This window comes from Panicum hallii, chromosome 5 (assembly GCF_002211085.1).
Source record: "Panicum hallii strain FIL2 chromosome 5, PHallii_v3.1, whole genome shotgun sequence".
NCBI lineage: Eukaryota > Viridiplantae > Streptophyta > Magnoliopsida > Poales > Poaceae > Panicum > Panicum hallii.
In genome coordinates this window covers 54,312,281-54,337,906 of record NC_038046.1, presented here as the reverse complement: position 1 = coordinate 54,337,906, position 25,626 = coordinate 54,312,281, and the positions used below count along the sequence as shown (strand labels likewise).

Genomic DNA, 25,626 nt, shown 5'->3' with positions numbered 1-25,626 from the left:
CGCTATAACCAAAGCGACTTAACACCTTCTTCACATAGTGAGACTGTGCAAGAATCACCCCACCATTGCTTTCTTCACCAGCTTTATATTAATAATAACATCAGCTTCTCCCATATCCTTCATCTCAAAACTTTGAGATAAAAACTCTTTGACTTCCTTAATCGTATTAAGACTAGTGCCAAAGATCAGTATGTCATCCACATACAAACACAAAATCACTCCTTCAGCCCCACCAAGACTAACAATCCAACAACGCTTGCTTGGAATCCCACTGGTGCCTCAATCATCAATCTCTTTGATGCAATGCACTAAATACTCTCCAACTCACAAAAGTTCGATCACTAAACAATGGTGAGTGAGAGATGAGTGAATGAGAGCTTAAGGATGTTCTAGTATCTTTCTCAAGTGCTAAGAGAGCTCTCAGGCAGCCAATGAGTGAGTATATATAGCCTACCAACACAAACTAGCTATTTGGAGGAGTTGGTGGATTTTCTGCGACTCTGCCGGACAGTCGGCTAGCTACTGGCGGACAGTCCGCTTGCTTCCCCAACGGTGAACTGTTGCAAAAACGGCGTGGTCTGAACTAGCCGTTACAGCCTAACCGGACAGTCCGCCATACAAGGCTGGACAGTCGCGTTGGACGAAACCTTTTGCCTCAGATGCTGGAGAAAAACCAGACTGTCCGGGGGTGCCGGACTGTCCGGTTCAGACGTGAAGTGCAGAAATTTTCATTATGTATGTATCTTTTCTCTCATGTGCCATGTTTCTCAAGATATACAATACAAAGACTGGACCATAAGACACTTATCAAATTTCCGAGCAAACAAACATCGACCCCTCTTAATATTACAACTATCTAGACTAAAAACCCGGTCGAGTTCTTCTCTACTCTTATTTGGACCGGCAAAAATAAAATCTCTATGTAATACCTTTGCCTTGAGCTGCCCATTTTGAGTCTCTTCTTATATCGTTGCGCCATTTTATTCTTTTCAACTATTCATCTATGAACCATCCTACTCTTATAAATCTCAATAAAGCAGTTAGTCCACTTATAGTTGTCATCAATTATCAAAACACAATTTAGGAGTCTAGATGCTTTCAGCAACCCCATTTGACGGAGGTGAATAGGGAGGCGTCCTCTCATGAATAATACCATATTCCTCGCAGAATAAAGTAAATAAATTTTAGAAATACTCGCCACCATGATCTGACCTAACTCTTTTAATCTTTCTCTCAAGTTGAATTTCTACTTCAGCTTTATATATTTTAAAGTAGTGTAAAGCTTTATATTTTAACTTCAACAAATAGATGTAACAAAATCTAGCACTGTCATCAATCAAAGTCATGAAATATCTTTTACCACCTTTTATCAACACTCCATTCATTTCGCACAAATCGGAATAAATTAATTCTAAGGATGCCAAGCTGCTCGCCTCCACGGCCTTACGAGGCTTGTGAGTTTGTTTTGATTCAACACATACATGACACTTAGAATTTTTGACAAAAGTAAACTTTGAAATTAAACTCAAATTAGCTAAGCGCATCATACAACCAAAATTAACATGACAAATCCTCAAATGCCAAATATTTATTTCATCAACGTTAATAACATTGTATACAACTTCATTACAAACATCTGACAAAAAAAGACGGAACAAGCCTCTGCATTCAAATCTTTTCTAACAAAAATACCAAATTTAGACAACATACATTTATTGGACTCAAAAACTAATTTAAAACCACATCTACACAGTAGAGAGCCGCCGATTAGATTCTTCTTGATGGTGGGAATATGCTGTACGTTCTTCAGTTGTACGATCTTCCTCGAAATAAACTTCAGATTTATCGTACCAACACCAAGAACACACGCATGCGATCCGTTCCCCATCGGGAAGGAGGAAGTCCCGCCGACCTGATAAAAAGAAAATAAAGAAGCATCAGCACAAACATGAATATTAGCAGTAGTGTCAACCCACCATTCGGGTGAACAAAAAACTGAAAGAACTGTAGGTTATAAATTACCGTACCCCGATGTTCCTACAGGCTCGCTAATAACCATGTTGGCGGAGTTGTTACTTTTGCGGTTCGGACACTTCGCAGTAAAGTATTCCGTACTAGCGCACACATAGCAAGCTCACTTATTCTTCTTCTTCTTGAAAGTGGTTGTCTGCTTAGTCTTTGATTGGTTCTGCGGTGGCTTTTTTTTATTCTTATGGGAGTTGTTCTTCTGAACTAGATTGGCGCTAGAAGCACCAACAACTCGTTTCCCACGTATGTCCTTTGCTCTCGCCTTCTCCTCAACATCAAGAGTCCCTATGAATCCATCTATAGTGAACTCCAGTCTCTTGTGTTTTAAAGAAATAGCAAAGTCCCTCCAAGAAGGTGGCAGCTTAGAGATAATACCTCCGGCCACAAACTTATTGGGTAACACACATGGGGACTCTTTGTTACAATTTTTGAGATCTTTTCCCAGAGTATGTATTTCATGTGTCTGTTCCACCACAGAACGGTCTTCGACCATCCAATATTCAAGGAACTGCTGCATCGTATACAACTCACTGCCGGTGTCAGACACTCCATATTGAGCCTCAAGAGCATCCCACAACGCTTTGTCAGTTGGCAGCCGGATATAGGAATCCACCAAGTTTTCACCGAGAACACTAATGACTAAGTCTCGAAAGAGGATATCAGACACATCGAACGCACTCCCTTCCTCTGAAATGAACTATTCAGGCTTACCCTCTTTTTCATAGATCACTCTCGATAATGTTCGCTTTTGCCAATGTTTGTAATTTGAACCATCAAAAGGTGGTGGTTTGATTGATGCAACAAAGCTAGATACTGAAAGTCTATTAACACAATCAGGTTTTGGGAATGTGAGAGGACTAGACAATTTTTGGTATATTTTAATTCTAAATATTACTTGCAATTTCATAGCATAAATGAGTGACAATGTGTGAATAAGATATGTGCATGTGTTCATGTTATTCTTACTAGTAAGCATGAACAAAAAGTTAAGCCAGAATAGGTTTAGAATATACCCCAAGGCGGGACCAGTGCCGGAGACACCATTTGCGCCGTTACCAGCTGGAATAGACATGCTATTCGACTGGTCTTGCCTGAAGTAGCCGAACGATGTCGATGCAACGGAGAGGTCTCCTAAGCAGGAGTACCTAGATCAAGTACTGAAGTGTGTGTTGATGAGAGGAGGAAGGGGTGGTTTATATAGGCGTGGAGGTGACTCAGGTTGAACGAACCTGGACGTCGTAAAGAGCTTTGATGAGCGGTGAGGCGAGCGCGCGCGTGGTTCACCGACCTTCTCTTACCAGCTTCACAAGTGGTGTACATGAAGTCCACTCTTTCTCCTCAAATTCCGGTACGAAATTAAACAGTTGATTTCCTATCATTTAATAGTGAGTTTTAAATTTTTTTTATATTGATTAGAATAAATAGTCCAACCCCATGATTCCAACACGTGCTGCCACCGCCAGCAGCGCGTAAGTACGACGGGTGGGGCTCCACGGCGAGCCGGTCGGCTGGCGCGCGCGCTGGTCCCCGGCGGATGGAAGGCAGGCAGGCCGGGGAAGCGATAGAAGGAATTTTGTCGCGCCGCGGCGTCCGGGGAGAGGCCGCGCGGTCCATGGCGTTCCGCGCCTGGCGCGGGGGTGGCGCGAGACTGTTGGACTGTGGGACGGGCAGCGGGCGGGCCGGGGCAGGCCACGGGCGTTCCAGCGCGGCGGCGACAGCCGGTGCCGGTTGGCACGGTCGGCCGTGCCCTCGCCAAACTGTTCTCCGGTGGACCACGGATACCGGTCACGTGACGAGGTGGGCTCGGATTGGATTGGAACGTCGCATTACGAAATGTTTGGGTGGCGCGGCAGTCGGCAAGGCCCGGACGCGACACGGCTGGTCACCTGAGTTTGGCGCCACGCTCTCGTTCTCGGCGGCCCGGCGGCCGCCGCCACCCACCGCAACTGGTCGGCACGGGAGGGCTACGGGGCTACTGCAGCCGGCGTGCCCGATTCTGATGGCGACGGGCGAGCCAGCAAGGACGACCCGCCGCTGCGGGTGCCAGCCGGGGTACAGTACCGTTCTCGGTCTGCGCCACGCCGCTCGCTCGAGATCCACTCGGACTCTGATTGCACGGCAGTGACCAGTCGGCCGCTTGACCCCATGTGAGGTGAGAAAGCAATCCGGACGGACCACTGCCTGCTGCCAGGATCGAAAAGACGGATCACCTTCAGAGAAGAAAATGTCAGCGCTGCAGGCCCCCATGTTGAGCACGGCCAGTGCTGTGTCACCTCGACCATCCAGTACTACAGCAGTGATCTTTCTTAATTTTTTCTTAGAAAAGTTGTGATCATTTCACCGGCTCCCCGCGGTAAAAAAAAAAAGGATCACCGTCCACGGCAGGGTGCCTCCAAGGCGGGAGTCTTTCGGGCCGTTTGGGTCAGGGTAAACTTCCCGTCGCATCGAACTTTTAACACCAATCAAAAGTATAAATATATGGTAAATATAGGATAATTTATAAGACGTATTCGTTAAATATAATTAATTTTTGATTTGATAAAGTTATGCTTACAGTAAATATATAATAATAATATACTAATTAAATTTAATAGATTGATCTAGTATATTAATCTTCATTTATATAATTATTAGTTAATACTTTATTATATAATTGTCATCTACACATGTCATGTGATCCATTATAAAAGTTAGTTTTCTACGTCTAAACAGCCTCCAAGGATAAAGGATAAAGAAGAAGCACGTAGCAGTACCCCTGCTACGGCACTGCAGCATACAGGCTGTAAAGATCGGCACCGCCAGACGCAGCGCCGCTCCCGAAGCAAAAAGCTGATGGCTCGTCGCCGACAGGGACAGACCCCCGGCTGGGCTTCCGATCCTCGATCGGCGGGACAGGCCGCAGGGTCCGGCCAGCGGCCAGGCACGGGACAGCCGGGCGCAGGGGAGGCAGGCACGCGACGTGGTGGTGCGCATGCGCTGCCGCGGCCGGCAGCTCGATTTCATGGCCTGGCGGTACGGCGCCTGGGAAGCCGCTATCTCCCTGTCAGTTGTCACGCTTCCGCGGACGGACGGACGGACCTGGCACGGCACGGCCATGTCAGGTCCAGGCCCACGCCGCCCGGCGCTGTGCGTAGCAGGCCTCGGAGACCGAGCTCATCGTCGGCACTGGAGGCTTGCTTGCAGTTGCAGCGGCTGGTGCCTGCCTGGAGCTTCACACCTCGTGTCGGGAACGATGGCGATCTGACAGCTGAGGGCCCACGGGAGCCTTTGAAGGCGGGAAAGGAGCTTCGCGGTTCGCGCCGAAGGGCCGAGGCACACACCACGGGTTCTGTGCGCGAGGGTGGTGGTGGCTTTTCGGCGCGCTTCTCGCCGGCGGGTCGCGGTTCTCGCTGGCGCCGGGGGAGCATAGAGCTCGTCTTCATGTCGCGTCTCACGAGTCAGGACCCGTGAATGAACGGGGTTTGGTTTAGCTAGATAGGAAAGTTAACACCCGGATTGCCAGCAGTGTGACTTCCGTTTACTACAACAGTCAGCTGTGGATTTGTCCTGTTGCGTGGCATCATTTCCTCTTCCAGACGGGCACGCAAGGCAGACAGAAGAGGCTTGCGATCAGGCGAAACAGGCAGACAGGCCCCGTCGTGACTGGAAATGGATCGGGCAGCAGCCTGCTCTTCCGGCCGCCGGGACCGGGCGGGACCAACGCTCGGCGCCGGCGTCACCCGGCCGTGGGCGAGGTCACACGTTGACACACGCCTCGAGCGCCACGAAAGGAGCGGGCCGCCCGGCACACAGGGCTCGCGATTTGGCCTGTCCCCGTCGCGTGGCGCTCGACCTGCCCGCGCCCGGGCCTCGGGAGCCGTGCCCGCGCGCGGTTCCGGTGGCCGCCGCGACGCCGAGCGCGAGACGGAGCCGGGAGCGAGGCGTGCGTCGTGTGTGATAAATCGACTTTGCCGTTCGGCGCGGGAGCACCACGCCTTTGTCCCGCGGGCCGCACCACCGGAGATGGAGCGGTGGGCGCGTTGCCCCCGCACTCCACCGGCTAAATCGAACTGCACTGCTAGCAAAGCAGTCGTGGCAGACGCGATTCTCGTTTCTGCTCTCTGAACTACTCGTGCTCTGTGGTCAGAGCGACCCGCACCCGTTCACGGGATCGCGCACGACTACCACGCGTGCACAGCTCTGAGCAAGAATTCTTCGCACCATCTGGCTGTGTATCACAGGGTGCAGTTTTTACCTTTTATTCGGTGCGCTCAGAGTCGCGTGGCCGCGCGCCAAGATTGCATTCAGGTACCGCTTGAATTGTGGTCTTCTTAACTTTTCCTTTCTTATACGTGGGAGCTGTGGGAGCTCAGCCCATGGGCCAAAATCTGCCATGGCACCGCGTTCTAGATCCTCAGCCCGTAGCCTGCCTGCACGAATGGGCTTGTGTGTTTAATACGGCCACGGTTTGACTGGACCATAAACCATTAAACAACAACCAACAACTATGCCTGATTTCTACCCCTAAAAAAACAATACGTGATTTCTAGTCTTTTCAACTGATGATAATTGATTTTTTTTTAAAAAAAGACTGATGATTATCTGAATCGGGATAGGATAAACGCTTCTCCCAACACTGACCACTCTCGAAGTCGAGATCGCTGCATCTCATTTCGTCAAGTGTTCATTCATCACATTACGCAGACGTTAAAGATTCTTATTCCAGGAAAGGCTTAAAATCCAGAAGAAAATCGGAGATTCTGCGTCACCGAGTGCATGCGCTGCTCCTTGCACAGCGCACCCACCAGATGACACACAAATTTTCAGAATCTTCGCTGCGGGCAAGATCTACCACCTAAATCAGACACGGATCGACGCTTAAGCGAACGCATGCCGATGGAGCATGGAAGGAAGGAAGTAGCAGAGCAGAACTTGGACCTAGGAAGCTTCGATCTGCATGTTCCAGGTCATGGTGAAGCTTTTCCCCAGCGGCAGCGCCAGCCCGCCGACCTCCACCGAGACGCTCCTCTTGCTGTCCTCGACGCCTTCCCCCTCCTCCCCTTGCAGCTTCGCGCTGCCACCTGCCGCGAAGTACGGGCTCGACGTCGCGACGGCGGCGGCGTCCGCGCCGTCGACCTGGACGGCGAGGTCCTTGCCGGTCCCCTCCAGCCCCAGCACCGTCAGCTTCTCGATCACCAGGCCCTCGCGCAGGCTGTAACTCCCCATCAGCGCCTCCGACCGCACCGTCACGGCCCTGCCGCGCACGCTCGCGCGGAACCGCACGTACGTCGCCTGCCCCTCCGCGAGCGCCATCTCCGGCCGCTCGTCGTCGTCCACGTACACGGCGCCCTCCGCGTCCGCCTGCGAGGCGCCCAAGGGGAACGCCACCACCAGCGTGAACGGCGTCGCGCGGGCGGCCCTGGAGATCACCCCGCCGCGCTGCATGGGGAGGATCGTGTTCTGGTACACGTGCACGTTGATCTCGTTCAGCGGCGCGTCGAGCCTCACCGGCGCGCCGCCCTTGGACACCACCACCCTCGTCGTGTCGAACAGGTTGTACCAGGTGCCCGGCGGGAACACGGCGCTCACCGAGGTGGCGCCCTCCTCCAGGACCGGGGACACCATGACGCTCGCGCCGAGCAGGAACTGCGTGCTCAGCCCGTAGCACGGCGCGAAATCGGGGAAGGAGAAGAACACCGGCCGCGCCACGGGGGCGCCGGTCAGGTGCGCCTGGTAGTTGAGCGTGTACAGGTACGGGAGCAGCTTGTAACGCATGCCGAGCGCGTTCCGCGCCGACTTCGCCACGGACTCCCACACGTAGAGCTCCTGCCGCGGCGACGCGAAGTTGGCATGGTCCCTGGAGAACGGGTAGAAGGCGCCGAGCTGGATCCACCGGTTGCAGAGCTCCTCCGTCGGCGACGGGTAGAAGCCGCAGATGTCCGCGCCAACCATGGGCATGCCGAAGATGCCAAAGTTGAGCATTGTCGAGATGGAGTACCGGAGGTTTTCCCATGTGCCCTTGTTGTCGCCGGTCCAGTGCGCGGCGTACGCGCCTGACCCGACGAAAGTGGAGCGCGTCAGGATGAACGGCCTCTTCCCCTGCAGCCCCTGCAGGGCCTTATGCGTGGCAATGGCCTGCGAGAAACCGTACAGGCTGTGCGCATTATACTCCAGGATGCCATTGTAGTGAGTGGCACTTGTTGCAATGGTGTTGAAGCCGAGCCGAGCAGTCTGTCCCGAGGCATTGATCTTGTAAGGTGGCTCATCCCATCTGGTGTTTGTGAGGTTCTTGCAATCCAGGCAGCACACCCACGGCGTCTTCGAGTCAGGAATTGGGCACTGGTGCGTCTTCGGGATTGTGCACTTGCCCGTGCAGAAGTTGGATGCCTCGTTCATGTCGATCCAGAGGCCATCCACCGGGACAAGGTCATGAAACCTCCGCACCTCATCAATCCACCACGACACACCATTCGGGTTGAGGAAGTCCGGGAAGTAGACAGGGCCAGGCCAGACCTGGGCAAGGTATGGCTGCCCATCAAGCTTGATGAAGATGTCGCGAGCCATGCCACGCTGATAAACACCATACGAGTTGTTCACAGCGATGCCAGGGTCGATAAGGACAATGTACTTCATCCCCTGCGCGTGGATTTTGGCAAGGAATGCTAGCAGCTTCGGCCGAGGGTAGTTTACAGGGTCGAGTGTGAAGTCCTTGGCGGCATCCATGTGGTCGTCATCATTCCAGATCACGTCGAGGGGTATCTGGGCATTCCGGTAGCCCTCCACAACACCCTCAACCACTGAAAGGTTCTTGTACCCCCACCTACATTGGTGGAACCCTGAAGACAAGCACATGGCGTAGTCAGAAACTTGAAGAATTTTCAGAGTACAAGAAGTTATGATCACACGGAATAGGGCATTCAAGAAATTGAAGAGGTAGCCTTTTTCAGTATGCAGACAGCAAGTTTCTTTTCTCTGAGAATGCAACTAGTATTGATACAGGGAAATAGAAATAATGCGTTGTCTGGAATTGGAATGGCAACAGCAATGCATACCTGAACATTCACATTCACACTATAACACTATTTTACAGAAAAAAGCAGTTAATTGATGATTGTATCTGGTCAACATATAGGCATGAAATTCATATGCACCATCTGAATTGGCAAAATTAATTGTAGTGGGACTAGTTTCTCAGGGTTGATCTATTTTCATAGTGGTCCATGAACTGGGCAAGATCAGTAGTTCAGTACAGAGCACATGGAAGACCTTATCCTTATTGGTAAAATGGCCTCACTGGAGAGACGAAACTAGCGACCACTATCTTGTAAAAGAAAGCTGCATTTGAGAAGTTGTATTCTTGACAGATGATACAGAGATCAACTTGCAATTCATAAAGCATGGCAAAGTTCCCAGGCTTCCAGCAAGGCAGATCCAGAATGCCAGGTATGTTACTGTTATGATGTACAAGGCTACAATTACAAGCGAACAAAGTTTCTGTATTCTATCTGCTTGTACGAATTCACATGATGCAATTTTTATCACTGTCAGTGGAGTACTAAGCTACTGGAGGATAGGACATATTGCAAGCTTGTCGCTGTCCAACGACAACTGATCAACAGAGCAAACTACCATCTTCTATCTCCAAAGACCCAAAGTTAAAATAGTGTGTGCCATAGTGACAGTGTTTCATCCATAGCATCAGTCACTCTGGAAGTAATGAATGTTTGTAGCAAAATATTTAACATTTGGTACAGACCATGTTATTTGGACCAAAGAAAATGCATGTTTGCCATAGTTCCATGTACTGGAAGCAAAGTAATCGGCGAAAGCATAACACAATATGCGTTGTAAGAAATTCAATGCAATAGATCTGAATAGGGAAAAAAACTAATTGCTATCTGGTGATTTTCTCAGGTCCTGAACTTCTTCAGAACAAGCTACTCCATTTGCTAGCATATTTGCGCATTGCATGCATATCCTCAGCATGCATTTTGCTGAGACATAAACAGGTTGGATTTGTTTGTGTATAGCAAGGGTAGGAAAATATTTTCAGGGGATATTTACGATACTGGTAATCTGAAAGAGACTACATGATTTTTTATTTTCTACAAAGAGGTCACATGATGCAATCATCCATTGGGAACTACTCGCATGCTAATCGCTGTCTAATGTCATCTGGTCCAGCAAATAGACTGCCATTTGTCTCCTAAGATCTACATCTGAATGTTAGCTAACTATAATATAAGCAACTGAATGTATCGAACTTATCTGGCAACAGTCAAGTATCCATCTATGGAATCTGATAAAACTATATGGTATCGGTCAATCTGGAACTTAGCTAACCACAATATACGCGACCGAATGTATCAAACTAATCTAGCAACAATTAAGTATCCATCTATGGCATCTGATAAAACTTTACGTTACCAGTCAATCTGGAAGTTAGCTAATCATAAGTTAAGCGAATATTGTGTCGATCTGGAAGTTAGCTAACCAAATGGGCATCATCCTAATCTGACAATAGGTAAAGGACAACACAACAAGATGTAATTAAGTGACTCTGAGCTAAGCAGTCCTTACCAAAGGCCCAGTACGGCATGGGCGCAGGACGGCCGATCATCGACGTGTATTGGTCCACGACGGCCAACGGCGTCGGGCCGGCGAAGAAGTAGAAGTCGAGAAGACCCCCGATGACCTTGTACGTCAGCGATGTCCCCCTGTAGAACACATCCATGCCGTTGCTGTTGAGCAGCAGCACGGCGTGCGCGACGCCGCGGCCGCCCAGGCTCCGGAGGTCCATGTACACCGGGTGCGAGCCGTAGAGGTCGGTGTTGAGGTTGATGGCGGAGATGTCCGTGGTGTAGATGGTGTAGGGGTCGTTGGGCCGCAGCCGGATGCCCCCCGGCTGCGTGTTCTCGCCGAGCCCGTACAGCGCGGCGTCCTTGGGGAGCGCCGTGGACACCTCCAGGTACTGGTCCTTGAACACCAGCGCGCCGGCGCTGGTGTTGAACAGTGGCTGCCGGGTGGACCGGCGGTGCACGGCGAACCAAAACGGGTCGCGGCCATAGGTGAACACCAGCTCCTCGCCGGGGTACTCGGCGGCGGTGAAGGGGGTGCCCGTGACCCTGTCGCCGGTCACGGGTGGGGCTGGCTCCCTCGGAAGCAGGTTGTAGGGGACCTCCCACCTCTGCTTATCTGCATCGGTGATCTGCACGCGCACCCTTTCCCTCGTCTCGTGCCTGCACAGCATTGCGCCATTAGAACATTACCTCAGGGTTCTTCTTTGAATCGCCACTCATGAAGGTCTTAGAATAATTGGAATTCATGATTGGGAAACCATTCGAACATGACATTACTCATCACTCATCAGGGGCACACTCTGAGATTGTGATGGCGAGTCTTATAATACTTGGAAACCATGAGTATATCCAGTTAAACTCATTGTCAGATGGCATCACAAGGACACGAAGGATGCAAAGAATGGAGCAGTATTGCAGCTCAATTTTGAAATGCTGGGGTTATCCCCTTTAAATTTGGTAGGCGTGAAATCTAGCATAACATCTCGTCGGGGAGGGGACCACAGATATTCTCCTCAACACTACAAGAATGCTAACACCAATTGATAGGCAATCAGCAGAACCTAGATTCCTAGAACACCGTGCAACAAAATTGATTTGTTGCTGGGATGAGCGAAGCGTGTTCTTACTTGACAAAGAGCCTGAGGCGAGGGATGTCAGGGCCGTAGGTGGAGGTGCGCTGCTTCACCTGCAGGCAGCCCACAAGGCCTCCCCCGTTGGGCAGCTGAACCAGGGACACCAGCTTGTAGCCGGACCCAACCTGCGGCTTCGCTGTGGCAACCGCGCCATTGCTGCTTGCCAAGGTCAGCAATAGAAGGCACCACAGGAGGTAGGAGAGGACGGGCGAATGGGAAAATGACAGCATTTCGAGCTGCTCTGTTCTCACTCCACTGGCTTTTCTCCTCCCTCCCTCACGAGCTCCCTTTGTACAGCTACTCTGTGGGCATTGGGCCGCAGCGTGAAGTGCGAGACAGTGAAGACGAGATGCCTAGAGAGAAGAAGAGAGAGGAAGGGAGAGCTGCAGCTCTGTCTGTGGTAGTGAATACGAGTAAGAGTAATGGCGGGGAGGGAGCAGTGGCTGGCTGCTGAGATGAGACGGAGAGCAGCTCTGCATGCATTGAGTGGCATGCTCAGTGGATACCGAACCTTTTCCTCCTTTATAGGCTCCATGTCCACTCCAATGCTATGCAAACACCAATCACTGGATAGTGGGCCCAGATGATTTGCAAAGACCGGAATCTCAGCTGCTGCTTTTAGAAAAGAGGATTTCCACTCTTCCTACTCATTTCAACAAGAGAAAAGGAAATCTGTTTTCAAACAAAAAATGTACTAATACACTGCCCGGAGACGGTCGAAATTTAGTTCGCCGAAAAGGCGACTTAGACGCCAACTTGTTCTAGTTACTCTATTAATAAATACATGTATTCTGCAGTTTGAGCTCACATTTGGGTCTTGTTCTTTCAAAACGTGAATATCAGAGCTTGTCTGGAACGGAGAATTCTCAAAACGAACAATAAAAACAGTGAATAGGTAATGGGTTGTAGTTTACCGTTTTGAATCCAATGGGATGCAGCAACATAAGAAAATTAGGGCAGCAGCAACCTAGCAATTTAGGAGAGATAAAGACACAAAGAAAATAGGTTTCAACACACGTTAGGTTCCCTGAAACACTCTACTAAGCCGTTGCATAAGATTTTGGGATATTCGGTCCTTTGTTCAAAAGGGCCACGTGGGAAAACTTCTATAGAATTTTAATCATATGAGCTTCTTTTAAGAATAAGTTGTTCCAAAACTGTCCTGAGATATCACAAACTAGATAAAAAGCTTTGTTCTGGTTGCAATTAGATATAACTTGATGTAGGAGCATATCCAAATCCAGTGACTTTCATGGACATTTCACACTCCCCAAGTGCATAGAATGACCAATAGTACTAGTTGAGAGCTTTACATATTTGTTAAAACTTTCAGAAAGAAAACCACGAGCTGAAACCCGTGGCAGCTTGTACACATGCAAACATTGAAGTTAAAATTCGACGTACGGCATCTATGATGTAAAAGCAAAACATATGCAATTCCTTCCTCGGTAAATCGTGCATGTATCCTTGGATCCAAAAGTGTGCGTGGAGTTAATTGATACCCTCAGCTATCGCTCGCGAATTTTATGAACTCTTGACAACTCCTGAACACTGAGTAATAAATAATTTGCACAGTTTAAAAAAGAAGATAAAAAAACTACTAGCCCATCTTCACCTGATTTTTACCTGCACTACTAGTATATCCATCGCTTGCTTAAATTGAGCCTCACGCATGGCAGTAGCAGTACTGAACTACGATCAAGTGATCACAGAATCTGTAGAAGTTGGTCAAGAGGTGGCGCCAGTACAAGACAACAAGATGCGTTTCCCTTTCTTCTAGGAACTGAAAAGATGTGATGCTTTCGTGATTAGAGAGAGAGAGAGAGAGAGAGAAGAAAGCTGCCGCGCACGCTACTCAACAAGTAGATAATCACCGAAAAGCAGAGGGTGATAGTCCGGCCCCATGCAAAGCGCACCGAAAGGCATGTTCGTTCTCGAGGCGCCGCAACCTCTCAGTCCTCACATGCACTGCACCCTTGTCAGGCTGCTGCAGCTCACTCATGCCTAGCAACCGGGAAGATGATCACCCACCGATGACACATTGACATGGACGTATGAACCGCTGGTACGAAATGGAAGCAAGGTGTTTACGTGCAAATGCCGGTACTTCCTGGTTTCTGAACGATGTGTAGTGGCACGTACGAAACGACTAGGCAGTTCAGTCTTGACGGCCTCGCGTGGAGGGTTTTGTTTGGAAGGCTCTCACGGCCCTGAAACTGAGAGCGGCACGGAGCGAGGAACATGGGCGCCGCGCCTTATCTTGGCCGGTTTGGTGGAGCACGCCATGGCGGGCAGCGCGCGACTGCGTGTCCGTATCTGTATCCATCCACGATCCGCGGCCGTTGTCGCTTGCTCAACTTTTCCACTCAACGTCACGCGCGCTTGGACTTGCGTGAATCAGGCGATGTTCCTGGCGACCTCATGGGCACGAAGGCCGGACCAGAGCCGACCTCATGGGCACGAAGGCCGGACCAGAGCCGACCTCACCTCCGCCCTCTCGCTCGGCTCTCACGGTCAGGCCATGCACGCATGATTGCTCACACATCGATCGAGAATAGTTTTGCTTTAGAAGGCAACTAGTAGCTTGTTTATCGCAGCTCGTGCTAAGAATCTTATGCTGACGGATGTCGCAACGCCAGATGTTGGGGCAAGCTGGCGGATCGACAAGCAGCGAACAGGGAAGCGCGGTACAAGGCGACACGCCCAGCAACAGCCTCCGGAGTGGAGAGAGCAGACACCGGGACCTGCCTCCCTCCGCACCTGCCGGCACGGCGCCGGGCAGGCTCGCGTGGCCGCGGCCGGCACATCGGTAGTCGTTCTCAGCCTCCACCGGACCAAGCACGCGGTGCAAGATTAGGGCCTGGGTGCTCGGTGCTCCCATGGATCCACATCACAGGGACTCAGGGAGGGGGATCGTTGCCGCGTGGTTTTCTTCCCGGAGATCCTTTTGCTCGCGCACGCGCATGATTGGGCTCGAGATTTGCTCCAAGATGCCCGCATGCGCCGTTGCGGAGCAAAGTGATGGCTCGCTCGCACATGGACCCGCACTAGCTGCTCGCGTCCCCGCTGCACTGTTGCTTGACGTACTACCAGGCGGCAGCCACGCTGCCACAACCCTATCGTTTCGAGGTCGACGCAACACCTTGCCTGTCCGATACGGCGGGGCGGCGGCGTCCGACCAGGGAGTGACACCGCCGCAGGGAGGAAACAGAGCGCTGCAGGCGCCACGGATCCGACGGAGGACGCCAGCGCGTGGTCGCTTTCGGGGCGGGCTCAGCTGCACCGACCGTACGCGTAGACGGTAGATCCATCGTCCATGTGCTTGTGTACTAGTAGCAATAAATACGTACGCCGCCGCGTGGCCGCGCGCGGCACGGGTCGGGCGGTCGGGCCCAACTATTCCCGTCAGGCACGGCCATGGCGGGGCTTCGTCCGGTTCCACGGCCGCGGCCCGCCCTCGCATGGTGCGAGGCGGGAGGCGAGAGGGTTCATTCACTCGTGCTCCTGCTCACGGGGCCCCGCCGGTGCTGCCTGCCCACATGGCCGTATGGGATGGGACACCGCCGGGATCTTTTCTTCCTGGGGACAGCGCGTGCGGCCAGCCAGGCCATCCGCCATGCACGGATCGGCGGGACCACACTGCTCTGCTCCGCAATGAATCGTCGGGCGCGCCAGCGACGGGACCACATTATCCTGTGTGAACGCCGCGCGACGGTGCAGATTCTGCCGGAGTCGTAGATGGCCAGGCCATGGGCGTGCTGTTGGGCGGTACACAGCACACCGCCACCTTTCGTGTTATGAGTATCGTCTTGCGTACGTGCCGTTCTGTTTGTACCGTGCACGAGCCAAAACGGTTGGCGAAGACTGTAGGCCCTTCACAAAAGGAAGGAAAAAATGGTCGATGGAAAAGAGACGACACATGGACGCGTGTTGCGTTTGGTCCGTGGAAGTGGAACCATAAATTCCATGAAATGTTCAGCAGCAGGGAGGCAGGCCCACAACGTGGCCCAGAGGCCCAAAACAGGTGTTAAACGGGTTGTCTCACCATGGACCAGCTCAACTGGGAAACGGGCTGCCCATGTAGCCCAATGTCGTGGCCCTTCTCAGAGCTAAACCGCAGACGACCTTGCAGATTGGCGATGCAGTTCGCTCCACCGGACACAAAAATTGTTACCCAAGTCCTACCACAAACGTGCCGTGCCGATCCCAACTAGTCCATCCATTCTCCACTCCTCTTCTCCCAGCTCGCAGTTCCGCTTCTGCGCCGTCGGCGCAATCGTTCGTGCTTCGCGCCCCTCCTCTCTCCCACCGTCGCGAGCTCGCCGCCGTGCGCCTGCGCGTGCCTGTCCGGCCATCCGGCTGTCCCTCCCCCTCGGTGCCATGCGCCCACGCTAGCCGGTCGATCAGTCCCCAAATGACGTCGATTTGATTAGGGATTGGCATCATCAGATCCAGCAACATCATCAAGAAGCTGCACAAGAGGTGCAGTCGTGCAGATTTGAGGCGCCGGTGAGCTCAAATTGGACACCGGAAAGGAACCGACCTCGCCTCGTGCCATCGTGGAGCTAGGAGAACTCAACGTCGTGACTCGTGACAACTCATTGCGCCGGTTAAAGTACCGTAACATCTACTTCACATCGCTTTCTCAGTAAAAAAAAATTATACTCTCCGACTGTTCTCGTCATTTACCGACTACCGGACACTTGTGTTGGACGTAGCACACCGTACCAGCTCATCAGCCAAAAAAGGAACGACGGCAACTAAGGAATGCAAAGATGATATCGGCTCTCAAGAAAAATAAAACTATATTTTACGAGGAGGTAAAATAATAATGACGAGGGAAGAAGTATGTTTTTATCTTTAGTTGCTTTCAACGCAAGTGCTACTGATTAAAGAATGCAGACTCGACTTTCTTATATAACTCTTCAACGCAGTAAGTGACATGGTGAGACACACCAATATAATATTCTCCGTTGCAATTGTCGCAAAGATAATAGCAGCCATCGAATCTACGAGCAGATCTAACTCAGAAAGACGCCTTTGTTCTCCCGATTGGAAGATCCGAACTACTAGTGCGCTCAATCTTTATTTTTTTATTTATAAAGCAAGTAATAATTTTTTATCCGTCAATCGGAATCCAAATTGGAACCGCACAAATCAATTGAAATTCTAATCAGACACAATCGAAATCCTAATCGGAATCTGGACAATCAATGCCTCACGCAGTCACGGCACGGCCTATACACGTACGGATGGCAATGGGTCGGGTTCGGGTCGGGTGGAGTCAAAATCCGACCCATGAGAAAATAACATCGGGTCGAAAACTAGACCCACACCCACACCCATGGGTGAAATTTTGCACCCACGCCCGAACCCGTCGGGTTTCAGGTCGGGTGCGGGTGCCCATCGGGTTTTGCAATCGAATATGCAACCAAGCAATGGGGGTGCCCGGAGCAGGGGGCCGCCGGAGTAGCCGAGCAGGGGGCGCCGGGGGGGCCGCCGGGCGCGGGGCGGGGGGGGTGCCGGTGGGGGTGGGGCGCCGAGCGCGGGGGGCCGGAGCAGGGGGTTCCGGGCGCGGGGGCGCGCCGGAGCAGGGGGCGCCTGGTGGGCCACCGGGGGCGAGGGGTGGCCGGACCGCCGGAGCAGGGGTGCGCCGCGGCGCCGGGGGTGGTGGCGGGGCGTGGGCAGGGGGCAGGGGGTGAGGGAGTAGGGAGTTAGGGTTTGTGAAGTTTTGTTAGGCTGGATGCATGTGTATGGACCAAAATATGTAATGGGCTAAATTTCGGGCGCCCGGTGGGCATCCATGGGTTTTTTTTTCAAAACCCGAATCCACACCCGAAATTAAACGGGTCAGGTTCGGGTAGACCCATGGGTGAAAAACAGCACCCAGACCCACCCCCATCGGGTCCGAAACCCGACGGGCATCCGAACCCGTGGACCCGATTGCCATCCCTATATACACGGAGTGAAATAGTATAAAGTTAACAGTCTTATATAGATTTAGATAAAATTTATATTACCCGTAGAACTGCACGGGCACTGTGCTAGTCAGTATCAAATCCAAATCTACTGGTACGAGCAACACCACCACGAGCAAGAAGGACCTTGCCGGTGCACATCTAGAGGGTGTTTGGATCAAGAAGGACCTTGCCGGTGCACATCTAGAGGGTGTTTGGATCCGGAGACTAATATTTTGTATGGGTCACATCAGATATTGTATGCAAATTAGAAGGATTAAATATGAGCTAATTGTAAAATCAATTGTATAAATAAAGATTAATTCACGAGATAAATTTATTAAGCCTAATTAATCCATTATTAGTAAATATTGACTGTAGCATAATATTGTTAAATTATGAAATAATTATATTTAATGGATTCGTCTTGCGAATTAGTCTCTGTTTATATATAAATATACACTTATATTTAATACTTTTAATTGATGTCTAACGTTCAATGTAACGGAGCCAAACCTTAATCCCGAGAAATCAAACAAACCCTTACGTTTGACCATCTCGTTGTCTCGTGACTCTCGTCGATATTATGAAAGTTCTTCGGCCTCCCGCTGGCGTATCGTCTGTTCGCGCTCATTTCTCGTGCCCGATCCAGCTCCACTAGTCGCGTAATTGGAGCACCTTCTTTTTTTTAAAAAGAAAGAATGGGAGCACCTTGTGCGACGCCTGATGGATGTACCACGACACGAATATACGGTGATCATCGTGGGTGCTTTCGATTTGGCTTTGCCCACTTGTCCTCGCCGGATGCCCGCACTGAGGGCCTGTTTGCATCCATCCCCAAATGGTAAAAGGGTAAATGGTAAAATTTTTGCTCCTGTCACATCAGATATTTGGACGCTAATTAGAAGTATTAAATATAGTTTAAATTAAAAACTAATTACATAGATGAGGACTAAATGACGAGACGAATCTATTAAGCCTAATTAATCCATAATTAGCAAAATTACGATAGCATTTGCCCTTTTGCACTTTGGGGTGTTTGGATCCAAAAGTGCAAAAAAAAGTGCAAAAGAGTAAAAGTTTTGCACTTTATCTTTCTCTTTCCCATTCATCCAAACAGACCCTGACGTGTCTGGCTTGGGATGGTCACGACTTGTTTAAGGAGACCTTGACCCAGTCAGTGACTCGGTGTCCACGGTCAAGGTCACGACTCACGACAGAGCCGGCTCGTGGATGGGTTCTTGCGGGGCCCACCCGAGCAGAGAGGGAGGGTGCGGGCTGATGTCCGGCCCACCGGCGCCGGTGACGACAGCGCACTGAAGAAAGCATTCTGATGTCAGCCGCGGCCGCCCCTCTGTCTGCCGGACTCCGATTCGCGTGTCGCTGCGGTTGCAGGTCCGGCTATTCCATTGCACAATGGTTTAATAAGAGTTCTATGCATATTAAATAAAGTTTCATATCACTATTTTAGATGACGTGCTATTGAATTAATAAGAAGAGATGAGATAGATTTTATCTAGATGAAACCATATATGCACAGTTCCTAACTCTTGACGAATCTTAGAATTAAATGTGATGAGAGACTATAAAATAGCAAATATGAAACAATATATTGTGGAGCGATTTTATCTATGGTTTTATTTATATTTTGTTGATGTGGCACTTTTAAAAACAACGAAATGAAATCACCCACTAGTGTTGGTCTTGGTTAGACTGCATAGGATTTCATAGCATTAAATTATATACTACATCATCATTTTTTCTAATATTATGAGGTGAGAGAAAGGGAAGAGAGAAGTTTCATCACCATAAAATTTATCTAGCATAGTTATTTAGTTTTAATCTTGATAATTGCACCATTAAACTGTGCATCCAGCGACTGAAATCGTTTTCGCAAGCGCTAGGATTCCGTGGAATTCGTGGACGGGCACAAGCTGAAAGGAAACCGTCGCTGCAAATATTGTCCAATTTATTTCAGAAAAAAAAGAAAGTCTTCTCCGGGTCCGGGAAGCACCGCGCAGAGCAGCACACATACGGTGGTCGGGTCGTATAAAAACACTAAGTTGGTTGGTCCTCTGAGTAACAATAATTGTCCGTTCAACAACTATTCTGACACTGACGTTGGGCATTTGAGCAATCTGTCGTGGCCAAAATCCCTTCTATTTCCCCCCACTTGCTTGTTAAATTATAGTACGGTATGGCCCTAGCACGAGGGCTTCCAGGAAGCTAGCATCTCAGAATCTTAAAAGGTACCGCATCCATCTATTGGTACCAGCATTTAGAAAAAAGCAGGTTGGTGTGCTATTGAACTTATTTGGAAGAATTTAGATCTTGTTTGGATCCTCTATCTAATAGTTAGCTAGATAAATTTAGCTGTTACGGATTCAAGGTGGAGTAGCTAATGATTATCTAGCTAATCGAAATAGTAGAGTCTCATTAGCTGATTGAACCTACCTAATCCCAGCTAAAACCGTCAAAAGACCATATTATCCCTACCCCAATACCCCTTGTGTTTATTTTCCTTGCGCAGAGAAATAGAGGGGTAGCATGGTCTATCGATATTAGCAATTAGCAATTACTTGGTGGATCCAAATATCCCTAACTAATGGCTAGTTAGCTAATGTTTAGCTAACTAAAAGAGACTATTATCAATTATAGCTAATCATTAGTTGGTGAGTATCCAAACGGACCCTTATTTCGGCTTCAGCTTCACCTATTTTCTGCAAATTGAGGTTACCTAGTGTGAAGTTGTTTTATATGCCATGCTAAAATGAAGTAGAAATTGGATGAAGCGGGTAATTTTAGTTTTACCGGCTTTAACAGCCTCACTAATGAACTCGTTTTCCTCCCAAACAACGTCCAAATTCGCGAGGTATAGAAGTCCCCTGGAAAGTAGAAACCGAATTTCGCTAGCCTCTCGCATCATCTACAGTCTACTACGATGCTTTGGAAAAAATTTGAGTGATTCCCAACCAAGTGAATGCGCGCCAACTTTTACTCTATTTCTTTTCCCTGCAAATTGTCCACAAAGTTGCGTCCTCTAGGGCTCCATCGCCGCTCCAAGGAATCGAGAAATCAAAGACAAAGCAGGGAATCATCAGGAAATAGTTTGGAGCACGGTGAGTACTGTAAGCTAGTTGCTAGTACCGGCTGATTCGGAGTCTCACGATTCAAAGGCCAGATGCTGTTGGCCTGTTGCCGTCGGTCGCGATAGCCTATAGCTTTGGCCTTCCGTGATCTCCAGTGGCCTCCTCCTCCACTAGCTTGTACTAGCTACCAGATGGCATCATCGTTGTCCGGATGGGATGCGTGACAGCATGAGACGATCGAGAGGACACGATCACACAAAGGACCGAACAGAAATTCCCCTAATTTTCCAAGTAATTCGCACTGCCACGTAGCGTCGCGACTTGCAGCCACTGACCTTGTTCAACAAGGACGTCTGCGACTGACGTAACACGGACACGCAGCTGCCGGCGCCGAAAGCAACTTTCTTGACTAACGGGGGGGAACGCGATGAGGAAGCAGCGAGCGGTGTCCACCTCCGCCGTGACGCGCGGGTGGCGCGCGGGCACGGCGTTCCGTGACGTCAGCGCCGGCAGCCGGGGGGCGGAGTCCCCGAGCCCGTCGACGGTCGACGCGCTGCTCGCACGCCTAGCCGGCCGGCCGCTTCTGGGGGTCCGGACGGGCAAAGGGGACGTGACGCTGCACAGGGAGGCTAGTAGGCTACTGATATTTCGCAGTCAGTCTGTCAGTGTTGGCGGGTGGGCCTCTGTTCGTAATCCTTGGCAAAGGAATCAAGTCAGGTTCGATCAATTGGTGAGTGCCAAGTACGTGTCTGCGAGCACACAAATGGGACCATCGTTAGCGTTTGTACCATGCATTGTGAAATGTTGGAGACCCCACAGTACGGCGGCCAAACCTTCCCAGTGGTGGGTCCACGGCTACATCTTAGCATCTCTAGCCCGGCCCAGGTCCGAGCCCGGGTGAATAGAAAGGAAACGTTATCCGGGCTTGGATAAGACGTCACAAGCCCAAAATTTCCGAGCCCATCCACCCAAGCTTTGGCTTCAACAGTCCAAGAAGGTTATGTTGCCCTACGATGGTTTCGTATAACCACAATTTCACATTATACGCAATACTAAAATTATTAACTTTTACTACATCCGTTCTGATGTTTACGACATACTAATTAGTTCAATTCATACATGGGTCAACCTGATGGCTATGACTCATCCATGACTAACTCGCATAGAATGGATGGCTCAGCTTGGTGGTCGAGGGTAGACACTAACATGTATTTTTCGAAGCAACCATCAACGCCAAGTTGATCACGGAACCTTTCCTCAACTTTAGTGCTTGAATGATACATGTTAGTTTGTTGGGCACAACCGTTTCAAATCAAATGATAAGTAGTGGTGCCTTCGAATCGATAGTTAAGAAGTTGGCCACTATCGCCCTCAAATAATACTAGCTAAAAACACTTGATCCCAGCTTAGAAAAACAAGACCACTCCCTGGCAGAAATTTCAAAAGGAAAAATATTCCGGCACAATTGCCTTTCGCCCTCCTATTCCCTTCGCTTGCCTATAAGCCACCGGCCTTTTTTTCTTTTATTCCAAAACACTCCTGAGCCACCAGACGCGCCCTCCTATGCCCGCTCCTCTGCGCGCACTGCCCCGCACGCTGTGAGGCCAAACATGGACGCGACCGCCGCCACCGCCAAGCGCAAGCGCGCCGCCACCGACATCGCCGGCGCCGACCCCGCCCCCGCCGCCGCCGACGAGGCCTCCGACGCCGAGGTCGAGGAGTTCTACGCCATCCTCCGGCGCATGCGCGACGCCTCCCGGCGCATCTGCGGCGCTGGCGCCCGCCCCGCCCCGCGCGCGCCGGCGTGGCGGCCCAGCTTCTGCTGGGAGGACTTCGCGACCCCGCCGCCGCCGCCGGCCACGCCGCCCGCGCAGGCGCGTCCGGACGAGCCCGCCGCCGACGCCGCCCCGCCGGCGCCGCAGCCGCGCGCCGGTCTCGACCTGAACGCGGAGCCGGAGCCCGAGGCGCCGGCCACGCCGCGGGCGGCGCGCGTCCCGGCGTAGCGCCCGGCGCTGCACCGCGCCAAGGAGTCTCGGGGACGCTGCACGTACGTCAGCACGTGCGTGGGCGTCCGCGTCAGCTTCGCTGTTGGGTGGTGGCCGGTGAGCGCTCACCGGGGCGGTGGTCGGCATCTGCCATCTGCATCTCCCGCGGCGCCGTGGTTAGTGGTTACCCTCCTCGCTGATAAAGACCCGCCATGTAAACGGTAAATCGGTATGGTAATTAGATGGCTGGATCTCCCTCCCTTCTCCCGCGTGGGCAGGCGAGACCGGTTAATGGGTTGTAGGCACGCCTGTTAATCCCAGCAGTTAATGTACCGTCCAAACGTGAAGAAATGTCTTGTTATTCGTTGTGTCTGATCTCCGATGCGCATTAACTTGTGCCTGTTGACGATAGTGCGTCTTTTTTTTTTCTCTCAAAAAGTTGCCTACAGTTTTCTTTTAAAAAAAATTCAGTACAGCTCTTCGACGTCAGGGTTTGTTTCTTCGCAGTTCTCCGTGCTGGAGAAACTGGGGTTCTTGTCCAGTTGTCTTACCGATTTGAGAGGTTACTCGTCATCCTGTTAGGACAGCCTAGAAGCTACTACAACGACAACCACCGAGATGCCTGACTGTGCGTATCCCGGTCAAACAAGGCTGGATATGAATATATGATTAGAGTAGTACGCCCGTGAAGACCGCACCATCATAGCACGCTCAAGTCGCGTACCCTGTATCCTCACTATTGCTAAATTATTCAATTTCTTTTTCTGAATTAGTAGTACAACTTGTCCCGGTGACCCATGTGTACAAGGCTCTTGACTTTGCGGGCACACTTTTGAGTGCGCCGCGGCTGCCATTCCGTTCCCATGCAGACAGCAAATTTGGCAGGATAGCCGAGCCTAATCCTACTTTCGCTAAACACTGTAGGGCCAGCGTGGAAGGAGGAAGAATGTATTCCACACTCCACCACCTTTCCTGCAGCTAGCGATAAAGGAACCACTTCGTCACCCTCAGTCGTCACAGCTCCATCAGTCCGTCTCCAATTCAGAGCTCTTTGGGTTAATCTCCAGGGAGCAGCTGCAACTAACCAGTAATTAGTAATATCCGTTCTATCCAGAGTGTGCTTACATTACATCATACTGTGGCTTACGGCTCGATCAAAAACTAAGTAAGGTTTCGCGTGGAGCCAAATAAGTGGACCAAATTTGGTCGAGTCAAGCAATTTGTGGGCAAACTAATCCGAGACCCCCGATTTGTTCTTGACCAGGCGTGGAGTCTCGCAAAACTAGCACAAAAAAAGGACGCTCTCCGTCAGTCGTCACCGGTTGCTTGCCCGGTTACCTACATTAAGATTGATTCGGAGCAAACTAAGCTTGATCTCTGACCGAGGAGCTAGCGTCGCCAGTTTGATGATTTCAATAAGACAAGGCGACGAGGACGAGGAGATGAGGAGACCAGCGACGACCACCATGTATATGCACGGGTCAAGCGGTTCGCACAATGGCAGCAGCGTGCACGCCGCAGGGGGGGGGACGGGGACCGAGCTAGGTAACACTAGGGGTCGGGTCGGTCAATGGCGGACGGGGAGGCCCAGCCCCCCGGTCCGTCGTCGCGTCCCGCGCACGCGCGCGCATGCGTTGCGCTGTTCGCCCCGTAGTACCACGTGCTGCTGCTGGTACTACTGGATAACAGCAGACTTGAATAGTAGACACAGAGCAGCTAGCGTCGTCGTCGTCGCCGGGCACATGGCTGTGCGTGCGCCGGTGCCGCCTACGCGCAGGCGTTGGGCGGCGCCGACGCCAGCAGGCGCACGTCGGCGCATGACGCCAGGCGGTGGGCGGATGTGTACAGGTGGCCATGCGGGAGATGCATGTGTGGTCGGAGGCGCCAAGCGGAGCCTCCTGATCCGGGCCGCGAGTTGTTCGTGCGAGCGGCAGCGTCTGCCGGATGAGTTTGAGTGGCCTGGCTCGGTCGGCCTCGGCGTCGGCGAGCGCCGGATATTTCGAGTCATCGAGTGGACGCCACGGCGGGAGGAGTAGGATAGCTTCGTTTCCGGGGTTGATGTGGCCTCCACGCAGGGAGCAGGAGCGAGTGGTGTCGAGAGTGATGGAGATGTGGTGAAATTTTCAGGGGCTCGCAGATCCTTCATCTCTGAGGCAAACGCTACCTCCATCGCGTATGTTGTTGGATGGGTGGTGCGGTGCGGCGGCCACCATCTGCCCATCGCGTCGCGGCGGGTCCCCCGGCCCGGCCCTACCCTCATCCATCCATCATCTGCATCGGTGAGGGTGAGGCCCACATGTATGGGTGTCCAGGACGACGGCGGCGGCGGCGGCTCGTGAGTGACCGCAGCCCAAGAAATCAGGAATCGGGCCGACATGATACAGTACATCGTGGCCATGATACGGTGCGATCCAAAGAAATTAGAACCAGAACGGGGTGGAACCCGAGTGCTGCTGCAGTCCCAGCCCAGATTTTTCGTTCGCGCGGCCCAAGAGGTTATTAGACGCTAGATGGGCCAGCAACGTGGACCAGAACTCCAATTCCGCATGTGATTTTGTTTACAGGTTAGGAAGCAGGAAAAATATTCACAACCTCTAAATTTTACAGTTAAGTAAAAGTATACTCTTATTACGCTCGACAACCACACGCTGTTTTTTCACAGGGTTTGGAAATCTTGCGTACTTCTTGCGGAGTGCCCAGGAGGTTAGAAATTTTTATTGAAAGGAGGACCGGGATCCAGCTTAGCCTCTAGTGTGTTCCGCCAGTGGAAGCCACTGCGCGCGCGTGCGCCGTGCGGCACACTGCACGCCGCCGGCGCGCCGAGGCGAGAGTGCGTGGCCCGCCCACGCCCACACGGCGGCCGGCCAGCACCGGAG

The 25,626-nt window shown here is 51.5% G+C and overlaps 2 protein-coding genes across 2 annotated transcripts; one reads left to right on the top strand and one right to left on the bottom strand.

Annotated features, from left to right (window-relative positions):
• Positions 1-6,678: 6,678 nt before the first annotated feature.
• LOC112891396 (alpha-xylosidase 1-like) lies at positions 6,679-12,200 on the bottom strand. The gene is made up of 3 exons (XM_025958241.1): positions 11,714-12,200; positions 10,588-11,246; positions 6,679-8,843 (listed from the first exon to the last, which is right to left on the bottom strand). The coding sequence occupies exons 1-3, from the start codon at positions 11,947-11,949 to the stop codon at positions 6,946-6,948; spliced, it is 2,793 nt and encodes a 930-aa protein (XP_025814026.1). The 5' UTR covers positions 11,950-12,200; the 3' UTR covers positions 6,679-6,945.
• A 10,045-nt stretch (positions 12,201-22,245) lies between these two features.
• On the top strand, positions 22,246-23,127 carry LOC112894134 (protein NEGATIVE REGULATOR OF RESISTANCE-like). The gene has a single exon (XM_025961751.1). The coding sequence runs from the start codon at positions 22,376-22,378 to the stop codon at positions 22,766-22,768; it is 393 nt and encodes a 130-aa protein (XP_025817536.1). The 5' UTR covers positions 22,246-22,375; the 3' UTR covers positions 22,769-23,127.
• Positions 23,128-25,626: the final 2,499 nt, after the last annotated feature.

What these genes read in the sequence shown, in the direction of transcription:
- LOC112894134 (XM_025961751.1), top strand. Translation starts at nt 22,376, where the DNA reads ATGGACGCGACCGCCGCCACCGCCAAGCGCAAGCGCGCCGCCACCGAC.
- LOC112891396 (XM_025958241.1), bottom strand. Translation starts at nt 11,949, where the DNA reads ATGCTGTCATTTTCCCATTCGCCCGTCCTCTCCTACCTCCTGTGGTGC. An exon ending in CGCCTCAGGCTCTTTGTCAA is followed by an intron (nt 11,247 to 11,713) that starts GTAAGAACACGC and finishes AATGCTGTGCAG; the next exon opens with GCACGAGACGAGGGAAAGGG. An exon ending in CATGCCGTACTGGGCCTTTG is followed by an intron (nt 8,844 to 10,587) that starts GTAAGGACTGCT and finishes GCTTGTCTTCAG; the next exon opens with GGTTCCACCAATGTAGGTGG.